General features: G+C 44.6%; 2 protein-coding genes across 2 annotated transcripts in view; one reads left to right on the top strand and one right to left on the bottom strand.

The window, feature by feature from the left end:
• Positions 1–9,257, top strand: part of NUP210L (nucleoporin 210 like) — a 169,517-nt gene extending 160,260 nt beyond the window's left edge. Inside the window, exons 36-40 of the mRNA XM_006159801.2 lie at positions 1,018–1,268; positions 1,740–1,941; positions 8,328–8,432; positions 8,934–9,008; positions 9,091–9,257. Of these exons, the coding sequence (XP_006159863.1) occupies positions 1,018–1,268; positions 1,740–1,941; positions 8,328–8,432; positions 8,934–9,008; positions 9,091–9,191 (734 nt within the window). The 3' untranslated portion in view covers positions 9,192–9,257. The remainder of the gene's footprint in view (positions 1–1,017; positions 1,269–1,739; positions 1,942–8,327; positions 8,433–8,933; positions 9,009–9,090) is intronic.
• RPS27 (ribosomal protein S27) lies at positions 8,172–10,972 on the bottom strand. Its single transcript, XM_006159802.3, has 5 exons — positions 10,832–10,972; positions 10,411–10,519; positions 9,994–10,104; positions 9,502–9,682; positions 8,172–8,499 (listed from the first exon to the last, which is right to left on the bottom strand). Exons 1-4 carry the CDS (start codon positions 10,835–10,837, stop codon positions 9,654–9,656), a joined length of 255 nt encoding a protein of 84 aa, XP_006159864.1. The 5' UTR covers positions 10,838–10,972; the 3' UTR covers positions 8,172–8,499; positions 9,502–9,653.
• Between the last annotated feature and the right edge of the window lie 10,614 nt (positions 10,973–21,586).

A 21,586-nucleotide genomic window follows, 5' to 3' on the forward strand; every position in this document is an offset into this window, starting at 1 on the left:
ATTAATTAATTAATTTTTTATTTAGAGAAGTTTTTTTTTTTTTTTTTTTTTTTGCTATAGAGCACATGTGCTTGCCGGAAAGACAGAGACAGAGACAGAAAATAAGAAATCACCCCCTGGGGGGATGGCCATGCTTCAATCCCTTCTCCTCTATTCTCTCAGAATTGTGGACATGCACTCACAGACAGGGTGAGTTTCAAGTTGTTGGGCCCAGGACTCAAACCAGAGTTGGCCATGTGGGACTCCAGCACCTTCACCACTGTGCCACCTGCTGGTCCCAAGGACTAACATTTTCAACTCTCACTCCAAAGGGTGATTAATTATAGAACAGAGATATAACATAGTGTATTGGGGCAGCAAAGAAGAGGTTTATATATATATCAAACCTTAATGTCCTGCCCTTAACCACCATGCCACTTGTTGGTCCCAAGGCTAAAACTTAGAGAGAAAATTACCTTTAGCAGTATGACTGGGAGGGCAGCAGGTGGTTAAGGCACTGGACTCCCACATGGCTGACCATGGTTCAAGTCCCAGACCTGAGGGCTTGCTTCCCTACTTTCCCTTTCTCTCTCTCTCTCTCTATGGTCAAATGAAATAGGTAATAATGATAATAAATGAAATAATTTTTTTTAAAAAAGTATGACTAGGAATAAACTAGATGTGAAGAATACAGGACAGTCCAAGCAAGATAGAGCCCTGGAAAAGTTTTTTTCAAAAATAAAATGAAGTGGCCGGGGGGAAGCCAGCAGGTGGCATGGTGGTTAAGGGCACTGGAATCCCACATGGCTGATCACAGTTCGAGTCTGTAGGCAACAATTTCAGTTGTGGGTTCCCTAGACTGTTTTTCCTTTGGTATGTTCCTCATAATGGCAATTAGTATATTGATCTTGGAATACTCAAAACAGTTCACAGTTTTTCTTTGGTTGTTTTGCACATCACCATTTTTTCTTCCTACCCTAATTTAGTTGGTTCAGTAGAGCCTCTGAATCTCCCTGCTCCAATTTGTCTTCTTCCTAGGGGTTTATGTCTGCCTCATCAAGGTGCGGCCCCAGTCAGAGGAGCTGCTCCAGGCCCTCAGCACGGCTGACACCTCAGTGTACGGTTGGGCCACGCTGGTCAGTGAACGGGGCAAGAATGGAATGCAAAGAATCCTGATTCCTTTCATCCCAGCCTTTTATATGAACCAGTCCGAACTCGTTCTTAGCCACAAGCAAGACATCGGGGAAATAAGAGTGCTGGGAGTGGACAGAGTTCTTGAAAAGTTGGAGGTACGTTAGGGACTAAACCAAAGCATATCAGAGATTTGAAAAAAGATTTTTCATTCTCATCCCAAGGTAAAGGAAGTTACTGAGTGACCTAAAAAAAAAAAAAATCACCATACGAAATTCTTGGATCAAATGAAGAACCTGTCCCATTCACAATGCCAGGCAGGCTTCCAGAGCATAAAATCTAGGTCAGGAGCTTTGTCAACCTGGAAGACTGACAGTGCTACCTTTTAAAACAGTCCTTAGAATTCCAATTTAAAGTTTTCCAGAAACTTTATTCTGACAGCTCATTTTCTTCCCTTATCCTTCAATACATCTAAGGACTTAAAAAGTAAATGACTTATTTAGTGTCAATTAGCAAGCTAAAAATCCAGATCTTGACATTTTTATATTGTAGTGTTTGATATTGGGTCATATTGATATCAAACTGATTTTTCTTCTTTCAAATAAGTGCTGTTTTACCTTTTCTCCAAGGTCTCCCCCAGCTCCCCAGTTCTGGTGGTCTCAGGCCACAGGCACTCTCCCGTCACACCTGGCCTGGTCATCTATCCTGTAAGAGTAGTCAACTTCACTTCCTTCCAGCAGATGGCATCACCTGTTTTTATCAATATTTCTTGTGTGCTCACCCAGCAAAGTGAAGCTGTGGTAGTGAGAGCTAAGAAGGATACATCTGAAGGTAAGCACTGGGACTCCTACTTTAAGTCTAAAGGAAGACAGAATGTATGAGAAACATTCAGTCACTCAGCCAAGATTACTCAAATTCGCTGAGGCATGCATCTTTATCTTCCAAACCAATCAAAATCAAAATATACCTTAGGGAACCAGCAGTTAGCGTAATGGCTATGTCACTGGACTCCCACATAGTCGACCGCGGTTCGCGTCCCAGACCCGGTAGCTTAAAACTCACGCCGGGCGCGTGTGTGTGTGTGTGTGTGCCCAGGATCCCGGGAGGAGAGTAGAGGAGAAGGGATTGCGGTGTGACCATCCCCCCTGGGGGGTGATTTCTTGCTTTCTGTCTCTATGTCGCTCTCTGTCTGTCTGGCGAGCGCACGCACCCTATAGCGAAGATCTCTCCAAAAAATATATATACACCTTATACCTTAAGGTAGCTTTCTTTATTTATTTTTTTGAGATTTCTTGCTATAGGACGCATGCACTCACCAGAGAGACAGAGTGTACACGCCCTCTGCGAGAGACAGAAAGACAGAAAGGGAGAAACCACACCCCCTCACAGGGGTAGCCACACCGCAATCCCTTCTCCAACTCTCTTGGGATTTTAGGCACGCACACATAGGCATGCAGCAAGTCTTAAGCCACTGGGTTCAGGACTCGAACTCCAGTCGACTACGTGGGAGTCTAGCAACACAACAATTACACCATCTGCTGGTCCCAAGGTAGCTTTCTCAATGCTTGCTAGATTTTATACTTGATTTTTTTTTTTTTTTGAGAGGTTTTTGCTATACGGCATGTGTGCTCATTAGAAAAACAGAGACAGAGAGACATTATCCTCTCAGGATCTTGGGCATGCATGCACACATACCTGGCATGAGTTTAAGGCACCAGGTCTGAGACTCAAACCGCGTCGACTACATGGGAGTCCAGCGACATTGCCATTATGCCAACTTCTGGTCCCTATACTTGATTTTTTAAAAAGAATTATTCATTTATGAAATTCCATTTGTTATTTTTTTATTTAACCAGAGAAAGACAGAGAGAGAGAAAGGGAATGGGTGAAAGCAAGCCGCCAATTCCGGGACTCGAACAACAGTCAGCCACATGGGAATCCAGTGTTCTTAACCACCATGCCACCTGCCAGCCCCATATACTTGATTTTTATATTTAAGAATAGCTGTGTTGGGTGCTGGGGCCAGCAGGTGGCGTGGTGGTCAAGGGTGCTGGCCTCCCGCATGGCTGATAGCAGTTCGAGTCCCAGACCTGGCGGCTTGCTTTCTCACTTTCTCTCTCTCTCTCTGTCCCTCTCTGGTCAAATTAAAATAAAGAAGTAAATAAATAAAGTTAAATAATTCTTTTTTAAAAAAGAATAGCTGTGTCGGAGCTAGCAGGTGGCATAGTGGTTAAGCTGCTGGATTCCCACATGGTCGACTGCAGTTCAAGTCCCAAATCTGGCGGCTTGAAACACCACGTGTGGATATCCAAAACCCCAAGAGGATAATGAAGAAGGGAGTGCATAACTGTCCTCCCAGGGGTGACTTTTCACTTTTACCCTCACTGTCTCTATCTCCTCCAAGCACATGCACCCTATGGCAAAAAACCTTATTTTAAAAAAACAGCTGTGTCGGGCCAGTAAGGTTGGACTCCCACATTCTCAGTCACAGTTTGAGTCCCAGACCTGTGGCCTGAAAACCACACCAGCATGCATGGGTGCATGACCAAACTTCCAGTAGAATTAAGAAGAGATTGCAGTGTGGCCAGTCCCCCTCTCACTGTCTCTCTTTTTTCTTTTTTTTTTTTTTTTGGGGGGGGAGAGGTTTTTGCTATAGGTTGCATGCGCTTGCCAGAAAGACAGAGAGACAGAAAGTGAGAAACCACCCCCCAGGGGGGATGGTCACGCCGCAATCCCTTCTCCTCCATTCTCCTCTCAGGATCTTGGGCACGCATGCACATGGGCTCGGTGTGAGTTTTAAGCCACCACCGAGTCCAGGACTTGAACCACAGTAGGCTACATGGGAGTCCAGCGACATAGCTATTATGCCAACTGCTGGTCCCTCACTGTCTCTCTTTGCCTCTCTCTGGCAAGCACAAGCACCATATGGAAAAAAAAAAAAAAAACTGAAAAAATAAAAAATAGCTGTGTCAGTTTAATTCCAGTACTCCCAACCATCATTCCACCTGCTGGCCCCTGTAACTTTTTTTTGGAGAGGTTTTTGCTATAGGGCGCGTGCGCTCGCCAGACAGAGACAGAGAGACAGAAAGCGAGAAATCACCCCCCAGGGGGGATGGCCACGCCACAATCCCTACTCCTCCATTCTCCTCTTGGGATCCTGGGCACGCACGCACACGCGCCCGGCGTGAGTTTTAAGCCACCAGGTCCAGGAGGCGAACCACAGTCGACTATGTGGGAGTCCAGCGACATAGCCATTACGCTAACTGCTGGTCCCCTGGCCCCTGTATCTTTTTTAAAATTATTATTTGTCAGAAGGCAACCACACTTGTCCAAGAGAAACAGAGAAAGTGAGAAAGCATCTCCCCCATCCCACCCACCCCCGAGGGATTAGTCACATTACAATCCCTTTTCCTCCATTTGTCCTTTCCTTCAGGATTTTGGGTGTACACACACACGCCAAGCTTGTTTCTCAAGCTGTTGGGTCTAGGACTTGAACCACACAGTCCCTCCTGTGCTCCTGTGGAATCTAGTTGTCTTAACCACCATGCCACTGGCTAGCCCAGCCCTGTCTTTAAATAAATAAAGGGGCCAGCTGTTGTCATGGTGGTTAAGGATGCTGGACTCCCACACGCCAAACACAGTTCAAGTCCCAGACCTGGCGATTTGCTTTCTCTCCCTTTCTGTTTCTCTCTGGTCAAATTAAAATAATAATAACAAATGGAATTAAATATTTTTTTAAATTAAACAATTCTTTAAAAATAAACAAATACTTGGCAAATATTTTCACAGTAGAAAATGGGCAAATGTTGATAACTCTATAACCAAGATTTAGCTTCCCTAAATCCTGATATTGCCCAGTTTAAACATGATGCCATATTTATGAAAAGATGGGGACATCTATGGACGCGGTTCGCATCCCGGACCTGGTGGCTTAAAACTCACGCCGGGCGTGGGTGCGGGTGCGTGTGCGTGTGCGTGCCCAAGATCCCAAGAAGAGAATGGAGAAGGGATTGCAGCGTGGCTATCCCCCCTGGGGGGGCGATTTCTCACTTTCTGTCTCTGTCTGTCTGGCGAGCTCACTTGCCCTATAGCAAAAACCCTCTCCAAAAAAAAAAGATGGGAACATAGTTATGGAAGGTGTTAAGATAACCAGAGTGGGGCCAGCAGGTGGTATGGTGGTTAAGGTACTGGACTCTCACATGGCCAACTCTGGACCTACCTGGTGGTTTGAAAATCACACTGGGCATGTTTGTGCATACCCCAAACCCTGAGAGAACAAGGGAGAAGGGATTGTGGTGTGGCCATCCCCCTGGGTGGTGATTTCTCCCTTTCCCTGTCATGTGGGCCCTATGGCAAAAGCCTAAGATGTTCAATGTCTGACCACTAGAAACATCACTTGACAGCACTGTCCTTGTCGTTTGTTTCTGCTATAGAGTGCGTGTGCTTACCAGAGGTGAGGTGGGGGGTACAAATCACCCTCCAGGCAGAATGGCTACTTCAAAATCTTTTCTCCATTCTCCTCATGGGATTTTGTGTATGCACACACACGTAACTAGAGTGATTTTCAGGCATGTGCGTCCAGGAATGGAACCACAATTGGCCATATGGGAATCCAGTCCCTTTACCTCACCACCTGCTGGATCCGTAATAGCAGTTTTTTGGATTTGTTTCTGTTTTTTAGGTTTTTGCCATAAAGTGTGCTTGCTGGAGAGAACAGTGACAAAGTGAACAATTATCACCCCCTTCCCCCTGGGAGAATGGCTTTGCCACAATCCCTTCACCTCTTCTCTTCTTGGATTTTGGGCATGCATGCACATATACCTGGCGTGATTTTCAAGCCACCAGATCCAAGACTCAAACTATAGTCAGCCATGTGGGAGTTCAGTGCCTTAACCACACCACCTGCTAACCCTACCTAGTTTTTAAATCTAGGGTCCAAGAATAGTGTTCACCCTGAGTGAAAAAAATTTCATCTTGTTTTCAGTTAACCTCTAGCTGAAAGCATTTCCACTGATTATGAATATAGACAAGTCATCAGTAGAATCCAGATATATTCATGTTTTAATTATCAGATCTTAAAATATTTCACTTCAGACTTACGAATTGGATATTGTTCTGCTGCTGCACTTCAATCATTTTTGTTGCCATTAGCAAACATGGTACCCTATTAAAATTAGGCTTTTTGGAGCCAGCAGGTAGCAGGGTGGCTAGACACTGGACTCCCACACAGCTGACCATAGTTCAAGTCCTGGACGTGGCACCCTGCTTTCTCTCTCTCTGGTCAAATTCAAAAATTATAATAGGGACCAGCAGTTGGCATTATGACTATGCCACTGAACTCCCATGTAGTCAACTGCAGTTCGAGTCCTGGACCTGGTGACTTAAACTCACACCAGGTACATGTGTGTGCTGCAAGGCCATCCCCCCCTCCCCCCCCCGGGGGGTGATTTCTCGCTGTTTTTCTGGCGAGCACATGCACCTTATAGCAAAAAACTCTCAAAAATAAGTAATTCTTTAAAAAATAGGCCATTTTTAGGCCAGCTGGTGGCATGAAGGTGGCTGGATGTCATGGCTGACTGGTCTGTCTTGGACCTGGCAGCTGAGAAACACACTGGGCAAATGTGCATGTGCAGTCAAAGTCTAGAAAGGAGGAAGTGGAGAAAGGACTGTAGCATAACCATTCCCATATAAGGGTGTTTTCTGACATTCATTCTCCAGGGAGCACACATAACCTCTGACAAAATTTTAAAAAGATATATTCTGATATGGGACCTATAGGCTTCACCAGGCTGCCAACTGCCATGGCACAAAAATTAACTAAGAACCACTGCACTAGATCCACCCTGTGTCCTGGTGGTAAAGTGAGTCAAATCCTGGCCTGGCAGCTTGAAACACATGCCAGAATATGCCTCAAATCCCAAAAGGATGGGAAAACTGAGATTGTGGCATGACTACATCCCATTGGAGGGTGTTCTCTCCCAGTGCAAAGTGCCTCCTGGCACAAAGCAAAACACAACACCCTGCTCTTCCTGAGGGTAAGGACTACAGTATGTAATGTAGAAGCAGGCAGAAACACCCAAGCCAATCTTCAGTTTATTCACATTAAGTATGGAAGTACCTATTGGCATATCCCAGGCATTATACCTATCCCAGGTTTAAAATGGGACCAAATAGCTCAGTATAACCAGAATACTGAACGCAGGCAGCTACCACTGTAGTTTTACTGCGTTATCAGAAAAGTCATGACATATTTTTTCCTATGCATAAATCTGACATGACTTTTCTAATGACCCAGTATTTATACTCCCATATGAATACTGGAAAGCCAAAAGCTTTAACCAGAGACCTGATTAGGGACTAGCATACAGAATCTCTTTAGTGTATGGATTTTAAGCAGCCAACTGTGTTTTCAATGAAGCAGTTTATAAATTGTGGAAGAGTACAGTGAATTGTACAGGAACCAGTTAGGAGTTCAGAGACAGAGTGCCTATACTAGGAATGCAGAGTAACATATGAAGAGCTGGCAGCCAAGTTATCAAGAAAGCCTCAAAGTCTGGCAGTTTGGTAGGATGCTCATTTCTAGACACCAAAAGATTAGAAATAACCACAGATGCCAAGTATGCTCCAAGACACAAATCTGAAGTTTTATTGAGGATAAAGTACAAATCATAATGTGCCTTAGAAATGACATTCTGAGCAGGACAAGGGTCCCTTGGGTTTATGAACTCATTGGTGTTTCAGAGTTGAGCAATCAGGATTAAAAGATTAGGAATAAAAATTCAGGGGCCAGCAGGTGGTATGAAGCTGGGCTCCTCACATAACCAACCAGAGGGTGATTACTCACTTTCCCTCTGGCGAGGGAAGAAAAAACCTAACCAAAAAAAAATTATAAAATTCAGTCAGCACAGACTTGTTTAGGTCAAGTATGGCACCTGTGGTAAAGTGCACAGGAATGTTAACTAACAGGCATTTTAAAGCAACAATATTTAAATCATCCTTTGTAATCTGAGAGGAAAAAATAAAGGGCTCAACTTTTTTGCTTGAGATGGATGGAAGCCAAAAGGAGGTAAAGGAGCCAGTTCACACTTAAGGCCTGTTCTCTTTGGCAAGCAAAATTAAGAGACCTGAGTTTTGAATGCTTCTGATAGATGACCAGATTTTTCAATGCTGCATGTGCCCTGGATGTGCTAATAATTCTTGTTACGTCCAATGCATAGATCAATGTGAAGATTCAGGTATCCTCAAGTGGTTCGTTGGTTCTTACCAGATCCTCCTCTTTACCCTCTTTGCGGTGTTGGCATCAACTGCTTTCATCTTTCTAGGTAAGGAGTCCTTATATTCAGCACCGTGGACTTTGACTTGGAAACTGCCTTCATTTTATTTCACAAACTAAATGAGGATGAAAATGAGCTGTTTATCACTTCTAATTTGTGACAAGCAGTTGAAACCAAGTTAGCCTCCCTAGCCCTACTCACCTAGTGGATTAAAGATCAATTTACCAACTGGATATGGCAAACTGAAATGTCACTAAGTGAAAACTGCTACTAAATCTTGAGGTTAACAGCTAATTTTGCTCAAACCCAAGTAATACATCACCATTCTCTCTACATTTTCCCTTTATAGCTGTTAAGAAAATCACTAAAATGGGTGAAATTAGGATAAAAACTTCCTAAACTACCATACTATGATCGAGCTTAAAAAAGTATTACTATCATTTATAAACAATGCTTAAATCTCCTTTTAAAGTTTCCTTGGCCCTTTCAGGCCTCCCTGCAATGGAAAGCAGATAAACTTTTGTGACTTCTCCTTTGTCTTCTTTCCAGCATACAATGCCTTCTTAAATAGAGTCCAGACTGTTCCAGTTGTTTATGTACCAACTATAGGAACACCACAGCCAGGTAATGAACCCTGTCCTCATCTTTTTCGAGCTAAAATGTGTTTAATTCACTGAAGACTTCATTTTTCCACCTTCACTTTTAGGTTCATATACCTCTACACGTTCTCCCCCTCACTTCATGAGTGCACAGCCACCCTTGACTCAGAGTCGGCTACAACACTGGCTATGGAGTATAAAGCACTAACCCACACTCTGACAAGTTTCCTCTAACTGTAGAATGGACATTACCAGCCCTACACAAGGAACCTAATAGCAACCTCTACACTAAGCTTCCAAACAAAGCAGCGTCTTGACAACTGTGAAGGACCTGAAGCTTTTCTTCCTTAAAAGTAATGTGTTGGATTGTGCTGTAATGATTAACTGTCATTTTCTAATTCTATGAAACATAAAAGTGTAAGTAAAAATCTTATTATTTCTTTTTTTTTAATCTAGAACCAACGAGCTTAGATGGATACAAATGTCCCAATGGACTTTAAAGTACTTGGCCAACTTACTTGCCCCAAATGACTCTAAGTGTTCCACTCTTCTGGTTGCCCCTGAATACTTGAGGCAGGAACTTCCTAGCAGTTAAACAAGACAATAAACAGGACATATCCAAAATGTGTTTATTGGGATGGTTTCCCACTCATCTTGAGTCAGGATGCTTTTAGTGCTGCTTCCTCCTGAAGGAACATCCTGGAAAAAAGGTTCAGGGGTTAAATGACATGCCCCATGTCCCTGAAAATGCCTGGCAATCTACCCAGGGAAAGCTATGCCTTTATTTTTCTCTATTTTTTACTATCTAGTCATCTTAGTCACTTTTTATCACCTGGGGCCCACATAAAGCTCCTTTACCACCCACATCCCACCTCTAGATGGTAACACTTTGAGATTACAAATGACTACCCACTACCATTCTCCATGAGAGGATCTAAAAAATGTACATATTAAGTAATCCGTGTCATTTTAAGATTCAAACCTAAAATCAGATTAATTAAATCTTTCACCTTCTGTAAGCCTCGCTTTTCCTCCTGTAGGCTGGCAGAGAACAGTGGAGCAGCCAACGCACAAAACTACCGTTTGTGCATGGCTAAAGACTGTGGTGATTTTATAGCATCCTGAAAAAAAAAAATCAAAAAGCAAAGAGTTAACGTTTTCTCCTGTATTACTCTCATACCTTTCCTTCACTTAAGCCCACCTCATTATCCCAATTCCACAAAAGAAACGCAGGGCCGTGTATTCAAGTTTAACGGAGATCACTCCGCACACGCAGGATTTTACCAGGCTTTTGCATTAAATATTAAGACAATCAGGGACAGTACTATCTCCATTTTACAGACTTAGAAAGGACGTGGGGCAGATCCCGCTTTTCCTGACTGTCGCGGTCCAGTGCTTCTCCCCAATACAACGAGCCATCGCCTCACCTGGGCACTTCACATCCATGAAGTAGGAATTTGGGCTCTGCACCAGGCGCTTCTTCTTGTGTTTCCTCTTCTCCTCTTCCGGAGAGGGATGAAGGAGGTCCTTTGCGAGCTATGAGGGGCATAAATGTAAAGACTTAGAAACCAACGGCAAAATTACGATGGTCGAAAGCAGCCCCCACCGTCACACACCGGGGAGAACAGGCCCCTCTCCGCCCCTGGCATCTGCGCAGCTGGGCCGCCATCTTATCTCCGCTCCGCTCCCGTCTAAACGAGGGGCCGGGGGGCCGCCGTGGCCCCTGCAGCTAAAGCCCTAAGAAGTGCGGAAGGCACAAGAGAACACTCCACGATCCGAAATTAGCGCAAGGGGACAGCGCGGACAAAAGAGCGAGAGCTCCGCCGAGACCTAGACCAAGGAACTCACAGGCATGTTCTCGTGGGGAGGTCGTCACCGCCGGAAAGGAGCGAAAGCGGAAATCCTGCCCCTTATATCCGGCGCCTTGCCGGAAGTGACGCTCAGATCCTTGGCCGCCATATTGGGAAGGTCCTGCTCCGGCGGGGTCTTACAGCGGACTGTCATTTTCGGAAGGTCTTCCAACCGAAGGACACAGACTGGTCACCACCATGTTGAGAGAGTTCGCTGGCTAGCTTGAGCTCGTTCACTATCAAGGGTTAAATGGACACTTATCATTTCTTGGGGAACAGCTGGTGGCGTAACGGATAGTCGCTGGATCCCACGTAGTTGACCGGGATTCGAGTCCCGGCCCGCTGCTTAAAATACACACTAGGCGCTGGGACCGAGTAGATGGCGTTAATGGTATGTCACTGGACTCCCACGTGGTTGAGCTAGGTTCCAGTCCCAGACCCAGTTAATTAAAATTCATGCTAGACTCGTGCGCGTGAGTGCCCAAAATCCGTAGAAAAGACTGGAAGAGAAGGATGGGTGTGGCCATGGGGGTGGTGGTGATTTCTCACTTTCTGTCTAGCGAGCACACGCATGGTGTGGCAAAAATCTCTCTCTCTAAAAAAAAAAAAAATAAGATTAAGTTGGCAGGCGGAGCCTAATAGGAACAACTGAAGAAAACAAGAACAACAAAAAAGAAAACATGAACAAAACTGAGCCGTGTCCTGTCCGGGAAGACGTTTTCACTATTTTTCAGTTGGTTTATTTTACCTATATTTAACACTTAAAGAGGATGTAACAAAAAAAGAAAGCCCTCCTCATATTTCCCTACTCCCACTGCTTCTAGGGTTTACCATTGTTAAAACTTAAGACTGTCAGGAGCAGGGAGGTAGTATGATGTCTAAGGGTGCTAGACTCACACATGGCCGACGGTGGTTCTAGTTCTGGACCTGGTGGCTTGTGGGACCAGCAGTTAGTGGAATGGCTATGTCGCTGAACTGCCATGTATTGACCGCGGTTTGAGTCCCAGACCTGGTGGCTTAAACTCACGCTGGGCTCATGTGCATGTGTGCCCAAGATCCCAAGAGGAGAACGGAGGAGGCCATTCACCCCTGGAGGATGATTTCTGTCTCTCTCTCTCAGTCTTTCTGGCGAGCGCATGCGCCTTATAGCAAAAAACTCTCCAATAATAATAATAATAAATTATTTGAAAAAAAAATAAAAACAATGTTATGTATGTAGCTATGCACATCTATACATATGTATATCGATACATTCTCACATACGTAAAAAGATGTAAAAATACACAGCTATAGATAGATACAGATACCTATATTCTTTTTTTGGGGGGGAGGTTTTTGCTATAAGGCGCGTGCGCTCGCCAGACAGAGAGAGACACAGAGACAGAAAGCGAGAAATCACCCCCCAGGGGGGATGGTCACGCTGCAATCCCTTCTCCTCCATTCTCCTCTCGGGATCTTGGGCACACACGCACACACGCCTGGCATGAGTTTTAAGCCACCTGGTCGGGGAAGCGAACTGCGGTCGACTACGTGGGAGTCCAGCGACATAGCCATTACGCTAACTGTTGGTTCCCAAGATGCCTATATTCTTTTGCAATTCTATGACGAAGTTTGTTGGAAAATCCCTCCAAATGGAATTGTTGGGTCAAGGTATTTCTATTGAGAGGTACTGCTAAACTGTTCCAAAAAGGTTGTGCCAACTTACAGACCCATATCCTTTGCCCCATATTTTCACTAGCATTACCTGTTCAAGACTTTTTTTTTTGCTTGTTTTGTTTTGTTTTTCAGAGATTTTTGGTATCGAGTATGTGAGCTTGCCAGAGAGAGAGAGAGACAGGAAGCAAGAAATCATCCTCCGAGATAATGGCCACTCTGCAATTCCTTCTCCTCCATTCTCCTTTTGGGATTTTGGGCATGCATACACACACCCAGCATGAGTTTCAAGCTGCCTGGTCCAGAACTCGAACACTGGTCGACTACATGGGAGTCCAAAGATATAACCATTATGCCATCTGCTGGCCCCCCATCCAAGATTCCTGATCACAGCAGTATTGACACCCTTGCCAGAAAATGAGAAGATGGAGACCAAAGCACTATCTTCTACAATAATGACCAATGATTTAAAACAAAGATGACCCAAATGTCACCTGGGGGCAGATTAATTCTAAAAGAGAGTGATGAGGCACAGCAGGTGATGTCATTCAACATGGAGACCGGTAAGAAATATTTATAAACAGCTGACTTATAGTGATTCGCCCTGCTAAGATACTGTGCTTGCAGGCCAGTACACATGGGAGGGCTACATTCTATTTAATCTCAGGGGGCTGGCAGGTGGCATGGTAGTTAAGGCGCTGACTCCCACATGGCTGACTGCAGTTTGAGTCTTGGACTTGGTGACTTGCTTTCTCACTTTCCCTCTCTCTCTCATCAAATTAAAAAATAATGATAAAGGGCTGGCAGGTGGCACGGTGATTAAGGATGCTGGACTTCCACATGGCCGACCGCAGTTCGTGTCCTGAATCTGGCAGCTGGCTTTTTCACTTTCTCTCTCTCTCTCTGTCCCTCTCTGGTCAAATTACAATAAATACATACATAAATAAAGTAAAAAAAAAAAAAAAAAAAATATAATAAAAAGGAGCCAACAGGTGGCATAGTGGTTAAGGTGCTGGACTCCCACTGGCTGACACTGTTGGAGTCTGGGACCCAGAAGCTTAAAATTCACACTGTGGGGGAGGTGGTGTCAGGAGGTGGCATGGTGAATAAAAGCACTGGATTCCCACATGGTCAACCACAGTTCAAGTCCCAGGCCTTACAGCTTGCTTTCTCACTTTCCTTTCCTCTCTCTCTCTCTGTCTCTGTCTGGTCAAATTAAAAACAAATCATAATAACAAATGAAATTAAATAAATAAATAATTCTTTTTTAAAAAAATTTATACTGGGTGTATGTACTTGCGTGCCCAAAATCCCAAGAGGAGAATAGATGGGAAGGGACTGTGGCATGGCCATCCCCCATAGGGGGGGATTTCTCACTTTCTGTCTCTCTGTCTCTGTGTCTCTGGCAAGTACCCACACCCTATAGCAAAAATCTTCAAAATCATAATAATGATGATGATAAATCAAGGGGCCGGCAGGTGACATGGTGGTTATGGGCTCTGGACTCCCATATGATCTAATGCAATTCAAGTCCCAGACCTGGTGGTTTTCTCTCTCTCTCTCTTTTCTTTCCCTGTTTCTCTCTCTCTCTGCCTCTATGTCTCTCTCTGGTCAAATTAAAATAAATGAATGAATAAATAAAAATTAAATAATTCTTTAAAAAGAAAAAAAAAAAGTGGGAGGTCAGCAGGTGGCGTGGAGGTTAAGGTTAAGGCAGCTAGGTCCCACAAGGCCGACCACATGGGACAAGTCCCAAACCTGGCAGCTTGAAACATGCTGGGCACATGTGTGTGCTTTCTCACTTTCCCTCTCTCTCTATCTCCCACAAGCACATGAACCCTATAGCAAAAACCGAAAGCTAAAAATAATAAAGTGAAAAGAAATGATGGGACCAGCCGGTGGTGTCATGGTTAAGGTGCTAGACACTCCCACGTGGCCTACAATGATTCAAGTCCTGAATCTGATGGCTTGTTTTACTACTTTCTTGTGCACTCTCTCTCTCTTTTTCTGTGTCTCTCTCTAGTCAAATTAAATATTAATTAATTAACAAATACATAAATAAAATTAATTGTTTTTAAAAAAAGGAAATGATGGGTGGGTCTTTATCAGAACAATCCAGAAAAACTGAAAAGTAATTTAAAGGGTGGGTGGAGACACATTTTGGTCAGGGAGGAGAAACAAGGATGACTCAAGGTGTGTGACACACCTTGAAGATAAAATGAGAGGGGGCAACAGGTGGCATGGTGGTTGGGGCACTGGACTACCACATGGCTGACCACAGTTTAAATCCTGGATCTGGCAGCTTGCTTTTTCACTTTCCAACTCTCTCTCTGATGAGCACATCTGCCCTATAGCAAATTAAAATAACAATAAATAAAACAAAATAATTTTAAAAATATATTTAAGGGGGCCAGCAGGTTGGCATGGTGGTTAAGGACACTGCACTCCCTCATGGCTGACCACAGCTCGAGTCCTGGACCTGGTGGCGTGCATTCTCACTTTCTCTCACTCTGTCCTTCTCTGGTCAAATAAACAAAGTTAAATAAAATAATTATTTTTAAAAATATTTTAAGGTGGGACCAGCAGTTGGCATAATGGCTATGTCGCTGGACTCCCATGTAGTCGACCGTGATTTGAGTCCCAGACCCGGTGGCTTAAACTCATGCTGGGCATGCGTGCATGCGTGCCCAAGATCCCGAGAGGAGATTGCGGCGTGGCCATCCCCCATGGGGGGTGATTTCTTGCTTTCTATTTCTCCATCTCTCTGTGTCTTTCTGGCAAGCACATAGGCCCTATAGCAAAAACCTCTCCAAAAAAATATATTTTAAGGGGCTGGCAGGTGGTATGGTGGTTAAGGGCGCTGAACTCCTACCTGGCCAACCATGGCTTGAGTCCCGGATCTGGAGGTTTGCTTTCTCATTTGTCCTTTCTCTCTCTCTTCTCACTCTGTCCCTCTCTGGTCAAATTTAAAAATAAATAAAATAATTATTTAAAATATTTGAAAAAATGAAACATGAGAGAATGGACAAGGGGGTTGAATAGTTGTGTTTGAGAAGGGACAAACATGTACACAGAAAGTGATAAAGGATGCTTTCTCACAACCAGTGTACACCTTTATACAAGGATCCTCTATTGGAAAAGCAGATATGGGAGTGGGGGACCAGCAGGTGGCATCATGGTTATGTTGCAGGAGTCCCACATAGTCAGCTACGGTTTGAGTCCCAGACCCAGCATCTTAAAACTTATGCCAAGGGGCTCTGGACTCCCACATGGCCAACCACAGTTCAAGTTCTGGACCTGGCAGCTTGCTTTCTCTCTCTCTCTCTCTCTCTCTGTCCCTTTCTTGTTAAGTTAAAATAAATAAACAAATAAATAAATGGATAAATAAAGATAAATAAGATAATTATTTTTTTTTTAAAAATAAAGATTCCCCCCACCCCCGGAAAAAAAAAAAAAAAAAAAAAAAAACCTCATGTGGGTCCCACCCAAGATCCCAAGAAGAGAATGGAGGAGAAGGGATTGTAATGTGGTCATCCTCCCTGGAGGGTGATTTCTCCCTTTCAGTTTCTCTGTCTCTCCAGCAACTGCATGTGCCCTATAGCAAAAATCTCTATTTTTTTCATTTCATTTTTTAAAATATTTACTTATTTATTATCGTTATTTTTAAATTTGGTGAGAGAAGGGGAGAGAGAGAGTGAGAGAGAGAAAGTGAGAGAATAAGCCACCAGGTCCGAGACTCAAATCATCATTGGTCATGTGAGAGTACGGCACCCTAATCACCACGCTACCTGCTGGCCCTGAAAAAAAAATCTAAAAAATAAATAAATAAAATTAAGCTGGGTGGGTGTGCATACTTACCCAAAATCCCAAGAGGAGAATGAAGAAGAGATTCTGTCTCTCTGGCATGTGTATGTGCCCTATGGACCAGGTCCGAGACTCAAATCATCATTGGTCATGTGAGAGTACGGCACCCTAATCACCACGCTACCTGCTGGCCCTGAAAAAAAAATCTAAAAAATAAATAAATAAAATTAAGCTGGGTGGGTGTGCATACTTACCCAAAATCCCAAGAGGAGAATGAAGAAGAGATTCTGTCTCTCTGGCATGTGTATGTGCCCTATGGCAAAAATTTCTCTTATTAAAAAAAAAAAAAAGATAGAATAGTAGATTTGGGACCAGAAGATGGTGTAATGGTTATGTTGCTGGACTCCCATATGGCTGACCCCCACTCGAGCTCCAGACCTCGCAGCTTGAAAATACCAGGCATGTGTGCATGTGTGCCTAAAGTCCTGAGAGAAGAATGGAGGAGAAGGAATTGCACCATGGCCATCCCCTCAGGGATGATTTCTTGCTTTCTGTTTCTGTTTCTCTGGTGAGTGCACGCACCCTATGGCGAAAATTTATCTCTAAAAAAAAAAAAAGAAAGGAAGAAAAAAAAAGAAAGAAAGTGAAAATCAGATTATTTGAATAATTTTTTCCAAATTCACTTCTTTTCTTTCTTTTTTTTTTAAGAGAGAGATTTTTGCCGTAGGGCGCATGCGCTCACCAGAAAGACAGAGAGAGACAGAGAGACAAAGTGAGAAATCATCCCTGAGAGTGATGGCTACGCCACAATTCCTTATCTTCCAATCTCCTCTCAGGACTTTAGGCATGCATGCACAAGTGCCTGGCCTGAGTTTTTAAGCCACAAGGTGTGGGACTTGAACTGTGGTTGACTACATGGGAGTTCAGCGACATAACCATTACACCATCTGCTGGTCCCAAACTTGTTTCTTTATAGCCATACTCTCCATACTTCAGCCTCCTGGTTGCCAAAGCTACCAGTTCATAGCCCATTCGGTGAGGTGTCAGGATTGCTATACCATAACAGAGCCTGTGGAAAGCTCCACTGAAGAATGACTTTATTTTTTTTTAAAGAGAGATTTTTGTGGGACCAGCAGTTAGCGTAATGACTATGTTGCTGGACTCCCATGTAGTCTACCGCAGTTCAAGTACTGGACTTGGTGTCTTAAACTCACGCTGGGCACATGTACGTGCATGCCCAGGATCCCTAGAGGAGAATGGAGGAGAAGAGATTGCAGCATGGCCATCCCCCCGGCGGGTGATTTCTCCCTTTCTGTCTCTCTGTCTCTCTCTTTCTGGTGAGCACACGTGCCCTATAGCAAAAAAAAGAGATTTTTGTTGGAGCTGGGAAGGAACAGTAGTCAATGTGTTGGACTCCCATAAGGCCAACCCTGTTAAGTCCTGGATTTAGTGGCTGGTTTTCTTACTTTCCCTTTATTTCTCTCTCTGTCTCTCTGGTCAAGGGAAAAATAATAATAATAATAGTAACAACAAATAAAATAAATAATTCTTAAAAATAACACAGAGAGATTTTTGCTATAGGGCACATGCACTCGCCAGAGAGAGAGACAGAAAGTGAGAAATTATCCCCCACTCGATGGATGGCCGCACCACAATCTCATCTCTTCTCTTGGGATCTTGGTCATGTCCTGACCCAGGGAGACAGTCAAATAGGTTTCCTGAGGGAAGGAGTGAGAGACAGGAGGAACAAGGCAGTGTTACAACTCTTCAGGGTCGTTCCTTTATTGTGGGCAGCAGGGACACGACACAATGTTACAATGCTTCAGGGTCATCCGGAGACCACACAGTGTCACAGCTCTTCAGGGTCTTCATGGTGGTCTGGAGATTGTGGGCCAGGGATTGTGGTTATATAGATGCTGGTGGGCAGTGATTGGTTAAATGAAGGATTGTAAAAGGTGGGTTATGATTGGTTACTTTTGTGGACCAATCATGAGGTGCCAAATATGCAAATCTGAGGGATTCTAAGCTCACCGCCCACGAGTTGGCGGCGGGAAGTGGCCAATCAGAGTATGGTTTTGAAGGTGAGGTTTTGAAGGGGAGCCAATCATGGCCTTTGGCATTGTGTAATTGTTTGCTCTCTGAGAAACCGGTGATACTCGCTGGTGCGCACCTCCCACAGGTCACACATGAACACGTGCCTGGTATGAGATTTAAGCTCCCGGGTCTAGGACTCAAGCCACAGTTGACTACATGGGAGTCCTGCAATGTAACCATTACAACATCTGTTGGTCCCAAGAATGACCTTTTTTTAGTCCCAATCTTTGTCTTCTTCTTTTTTTTTTTTTAAAGAGGGACCAGCAGTTAGCGTAATGGCTATGTTGCTGGACTCCCATGTAGTCGACTGCAGTTCGCATCCTGGACCCGGTGGCTTAAAACTCACACTGGGTGCGTGTGCGTGAGTGCCCAAGATCCCGAGAAGAGAATGGAGAAGGGATTGTGGTGTGGTCATCCCCCCCTGGGGGTGATTTCTCACTTTCTGTCTCTCTGTCTCTGTCTGTCTGTCTGGCGAGCACATGCGCCCTATGGCAAAAACCTCTCAAAAAAAAATAATTATTTTATTTTGGGGCCAGCAGGTGCTGTGGTGGTTAGGGGCACTGGACTTCCACATTACCGACCACAGTTCAAGCCCCAGACTTGGACACTTGCTTTCTCACTCCCCTCCCCCCCCCTCACTTTGTGTCTCTCTGGTTAAATTGAAAATAAATAAAGAAAGTTAAATAATATAATTTTTGAGAGGTTTTTGCTATAGGGCACATGTGCTTGCCAGAAAGACAGAGACAGACAGACAGAAAGTGAGCAATTACTCCCCAGGGGGGTGGCCATGCCACAATCCCTTCTTCTCCATTCTCCTCTTGGGATCTTGGGCACACATGCACACGTGCCTGACATGAGTTTAAGCCACCAGGTCCGGGACTCAAACTGTGGTCAACTACATGGGGAGTCCAGTGGTCCAGTGACGTAACCATTATGCCATTTGCTGGTCCCACCAATCTTTGTCTTCATGATCTATCTTTTTTTTTTTTTATTCTTAGTTTTTTCACCATAGGGTTTATGTGTTTCCTGGGGAGAGACAGAGAGATAGGGAAAGTGGGAAATCACCCTAGGGGGCTTGGTCATGCTGCAATCCTGTTTACTCCATTCTCCTCTTGGGATTTTAGGCCTGCACATACACAGCAAGTTTTTCTGGTTGCGGGGTCTGGGATATGAACCACAGAGTTGGCTCTGTGGGACCCAGCACCTTAAGCACCACGCCACCTGCTAGTCCTTTCTTTTCTGTTTAGGTTTTCCTATAGCTAGAGGGCACACGTGTTTGTAGGAGAGAAGTAGAGAAGAAGAGAGAAAAATGAAAAATCACCCCCCAGGAGGGTTGGCCACGTCACAATCCCTTCTCCTCCATTCTCCTCTTAGGATTTTGGGCATGCGTGTACACACACCTGCCATTCCTCTCAAACCACTGGATTCAGGACTCAAACCACTCAGCCATGTGGATTCTAGATGGCCACTTGCTGACCCTCTGACCTATATCGTCAGAGAAATCACAAACAGGGTTCCAGAAGGAAGGCTGTTCCAGGGCCAGAAGGTGGCGTGGTGGTTAGGGTGGCTGGATTCCTACATGGCCAATTGCAGTTCAATTCCTGGACCAGGTGGCTTGAAATTCACACTGGGTGCATGTGCGTGCCCAAAATCCCAGGAGGAGAATGGAGGAGAAGGGATTGTGGCATGGCTATCTCCTGGGGAGTGATTTCTCACTTTCCCTCTCTCTGTTTCCGTATCTCTCCAGCAAGTACACGCGTCGTATGGGAATTTTTTCTTTCTTAAAAAAGGAAGACTATTTCAACTGAAGCTCCAGAATGTGTCCAGGTGGGCTGTGTGTGCTCCAGAATGTGTCCAGGTGGGCTCTGTGTGTGTGTGTGTGTGTGTGTGTGTGTGTGTGTGTGTGTGTGTGTTGTGTTGGGGTGGGGCTAATGCTTTTTAATTTTTCAATTTATTTATTTGCATTCATTAATTCACTGTACATCATTACAGCATACAAAATGAGATTTTCCATCCAGAGTACACTGTATATTGTCTCAATCAAGCACATCAACAAACATGTTATTGTCAGCAAATGATCTTCCATTTCTTGTTTTCTGTACGTTTTGGGGGGCTAATGCTTTATTACAATTTTAATTTTCACTTCATTCCACCAGGGGGCAGACAGACTCAACAAATTTCCAACTTCTGGGAATCACAGGTTTTTCTCTTTTCCTTTTTTCTCATTTTCTTTTTTTTTAAATTATTTATTTAATTAAATTAATTTATTATTATTTTTTAATTCGCCAGAGAAAGACAGAGGAGAGAGAAAGGAAAAGTGAGAGGCAAACTGACAGGTCCAGGATTTGAATCGTGGTCGACCATGTGGGAGTCTAGCACTTTAACTACCACAGTACCTGCTGGCTTTAAATTTTTATTTAGTTAGTTAGTTAGTTTTTTTGCTATGGGGCACATGCGCTCACCAGAAAGGTAGAGAGACAGAGAGACAGAAAGCAAGAATTCTCCCCCCAGGGGGATGGCCTCACCGCAATTCCTTCTCCTCCATTCTCTTGGGAATGCATGCACATCGCCCGGCGTGAGGTTAAGCCACCGGGTCTGGGACTCCAACTGCGCTTGACTACATGGGAGTCCACTGACACAGCCATTTGGCCAAGCTGGTCCCCCTGCTGGCCCTTGTAAAAAGTTTTTCAGTAGTGCATGAGCACTTACCAGGGGAAGACAGACGGAGAGGGAACTGAGAAGCATCCGCCTCCCCGGGACGGCCATGCCACAATCCTCTCTCCATTCTCTGGGTGTTGAGATCGCAAGCACGCACCCACCTTATGGTGGATCCCGCCACCTCACTAGCACACCACCCACCGGGCCCGCTGTTTTCAAAGGGAGTTGGGATTCATAAAGCTAAGGACTTGGAACACTAACGCTAGGTTTTCAGGACTGCATTTTGCTCAGACCCCAGAGACTTCCAGCCTCGGAAAAAGTCAGCCCCCAACTTTTCCCAGCTGCCAGTGCCATTCTCACCTCCACCCTCTTACCCTAAGCTTCCTCCTCCCCCCTAATGCCTCTAACCGTATTTTCCTCCCCCAGTCTCTCTGGCCTCAGAATGGAAGGGTGAGGTCGAAAAGGGGGAAAATGGCTAGCAAAAAGCTGTGGGGGCCGGGAGCACGGCCGCCTAGCCGGGGAGGCAAAGCCGGGAGAGCAGAGG

Source organism: Tupaia chinensis, unplaced genomic scaffold (genome assembly GCF_000334495.1).
Source record: "Tupaia chinensis unplaced genomic scaffold, TupChi_1.0 Scaffold000659_1, whole genome shotgun sequence".
Classification (NCBI taxonomy): Eukaryota; Metazoa; Chordata; class Mammalia; order Scandentia; family Tupaiidae; genus Tupaia; species Tupaia belangeri.

Coding starts and splice junctions, on each gene's coding strand:
- RPS27 (XM_006159802.3), bottom strand. Junction 10,105..10,410: donor CATGGATGTGAAGTGCCCAG/GTGAGGCGATGG, acceptor TTTTTTTTTCAG/GATGCTATAAAATCACCACA. Junction 9,683..9,993: donor AAAAGCGAGGCTTACAGAAG/GTGAAAGATTTA, acceptor CCTTTTTTCCAG/GATGTTCCTTCAGGAGGAAG.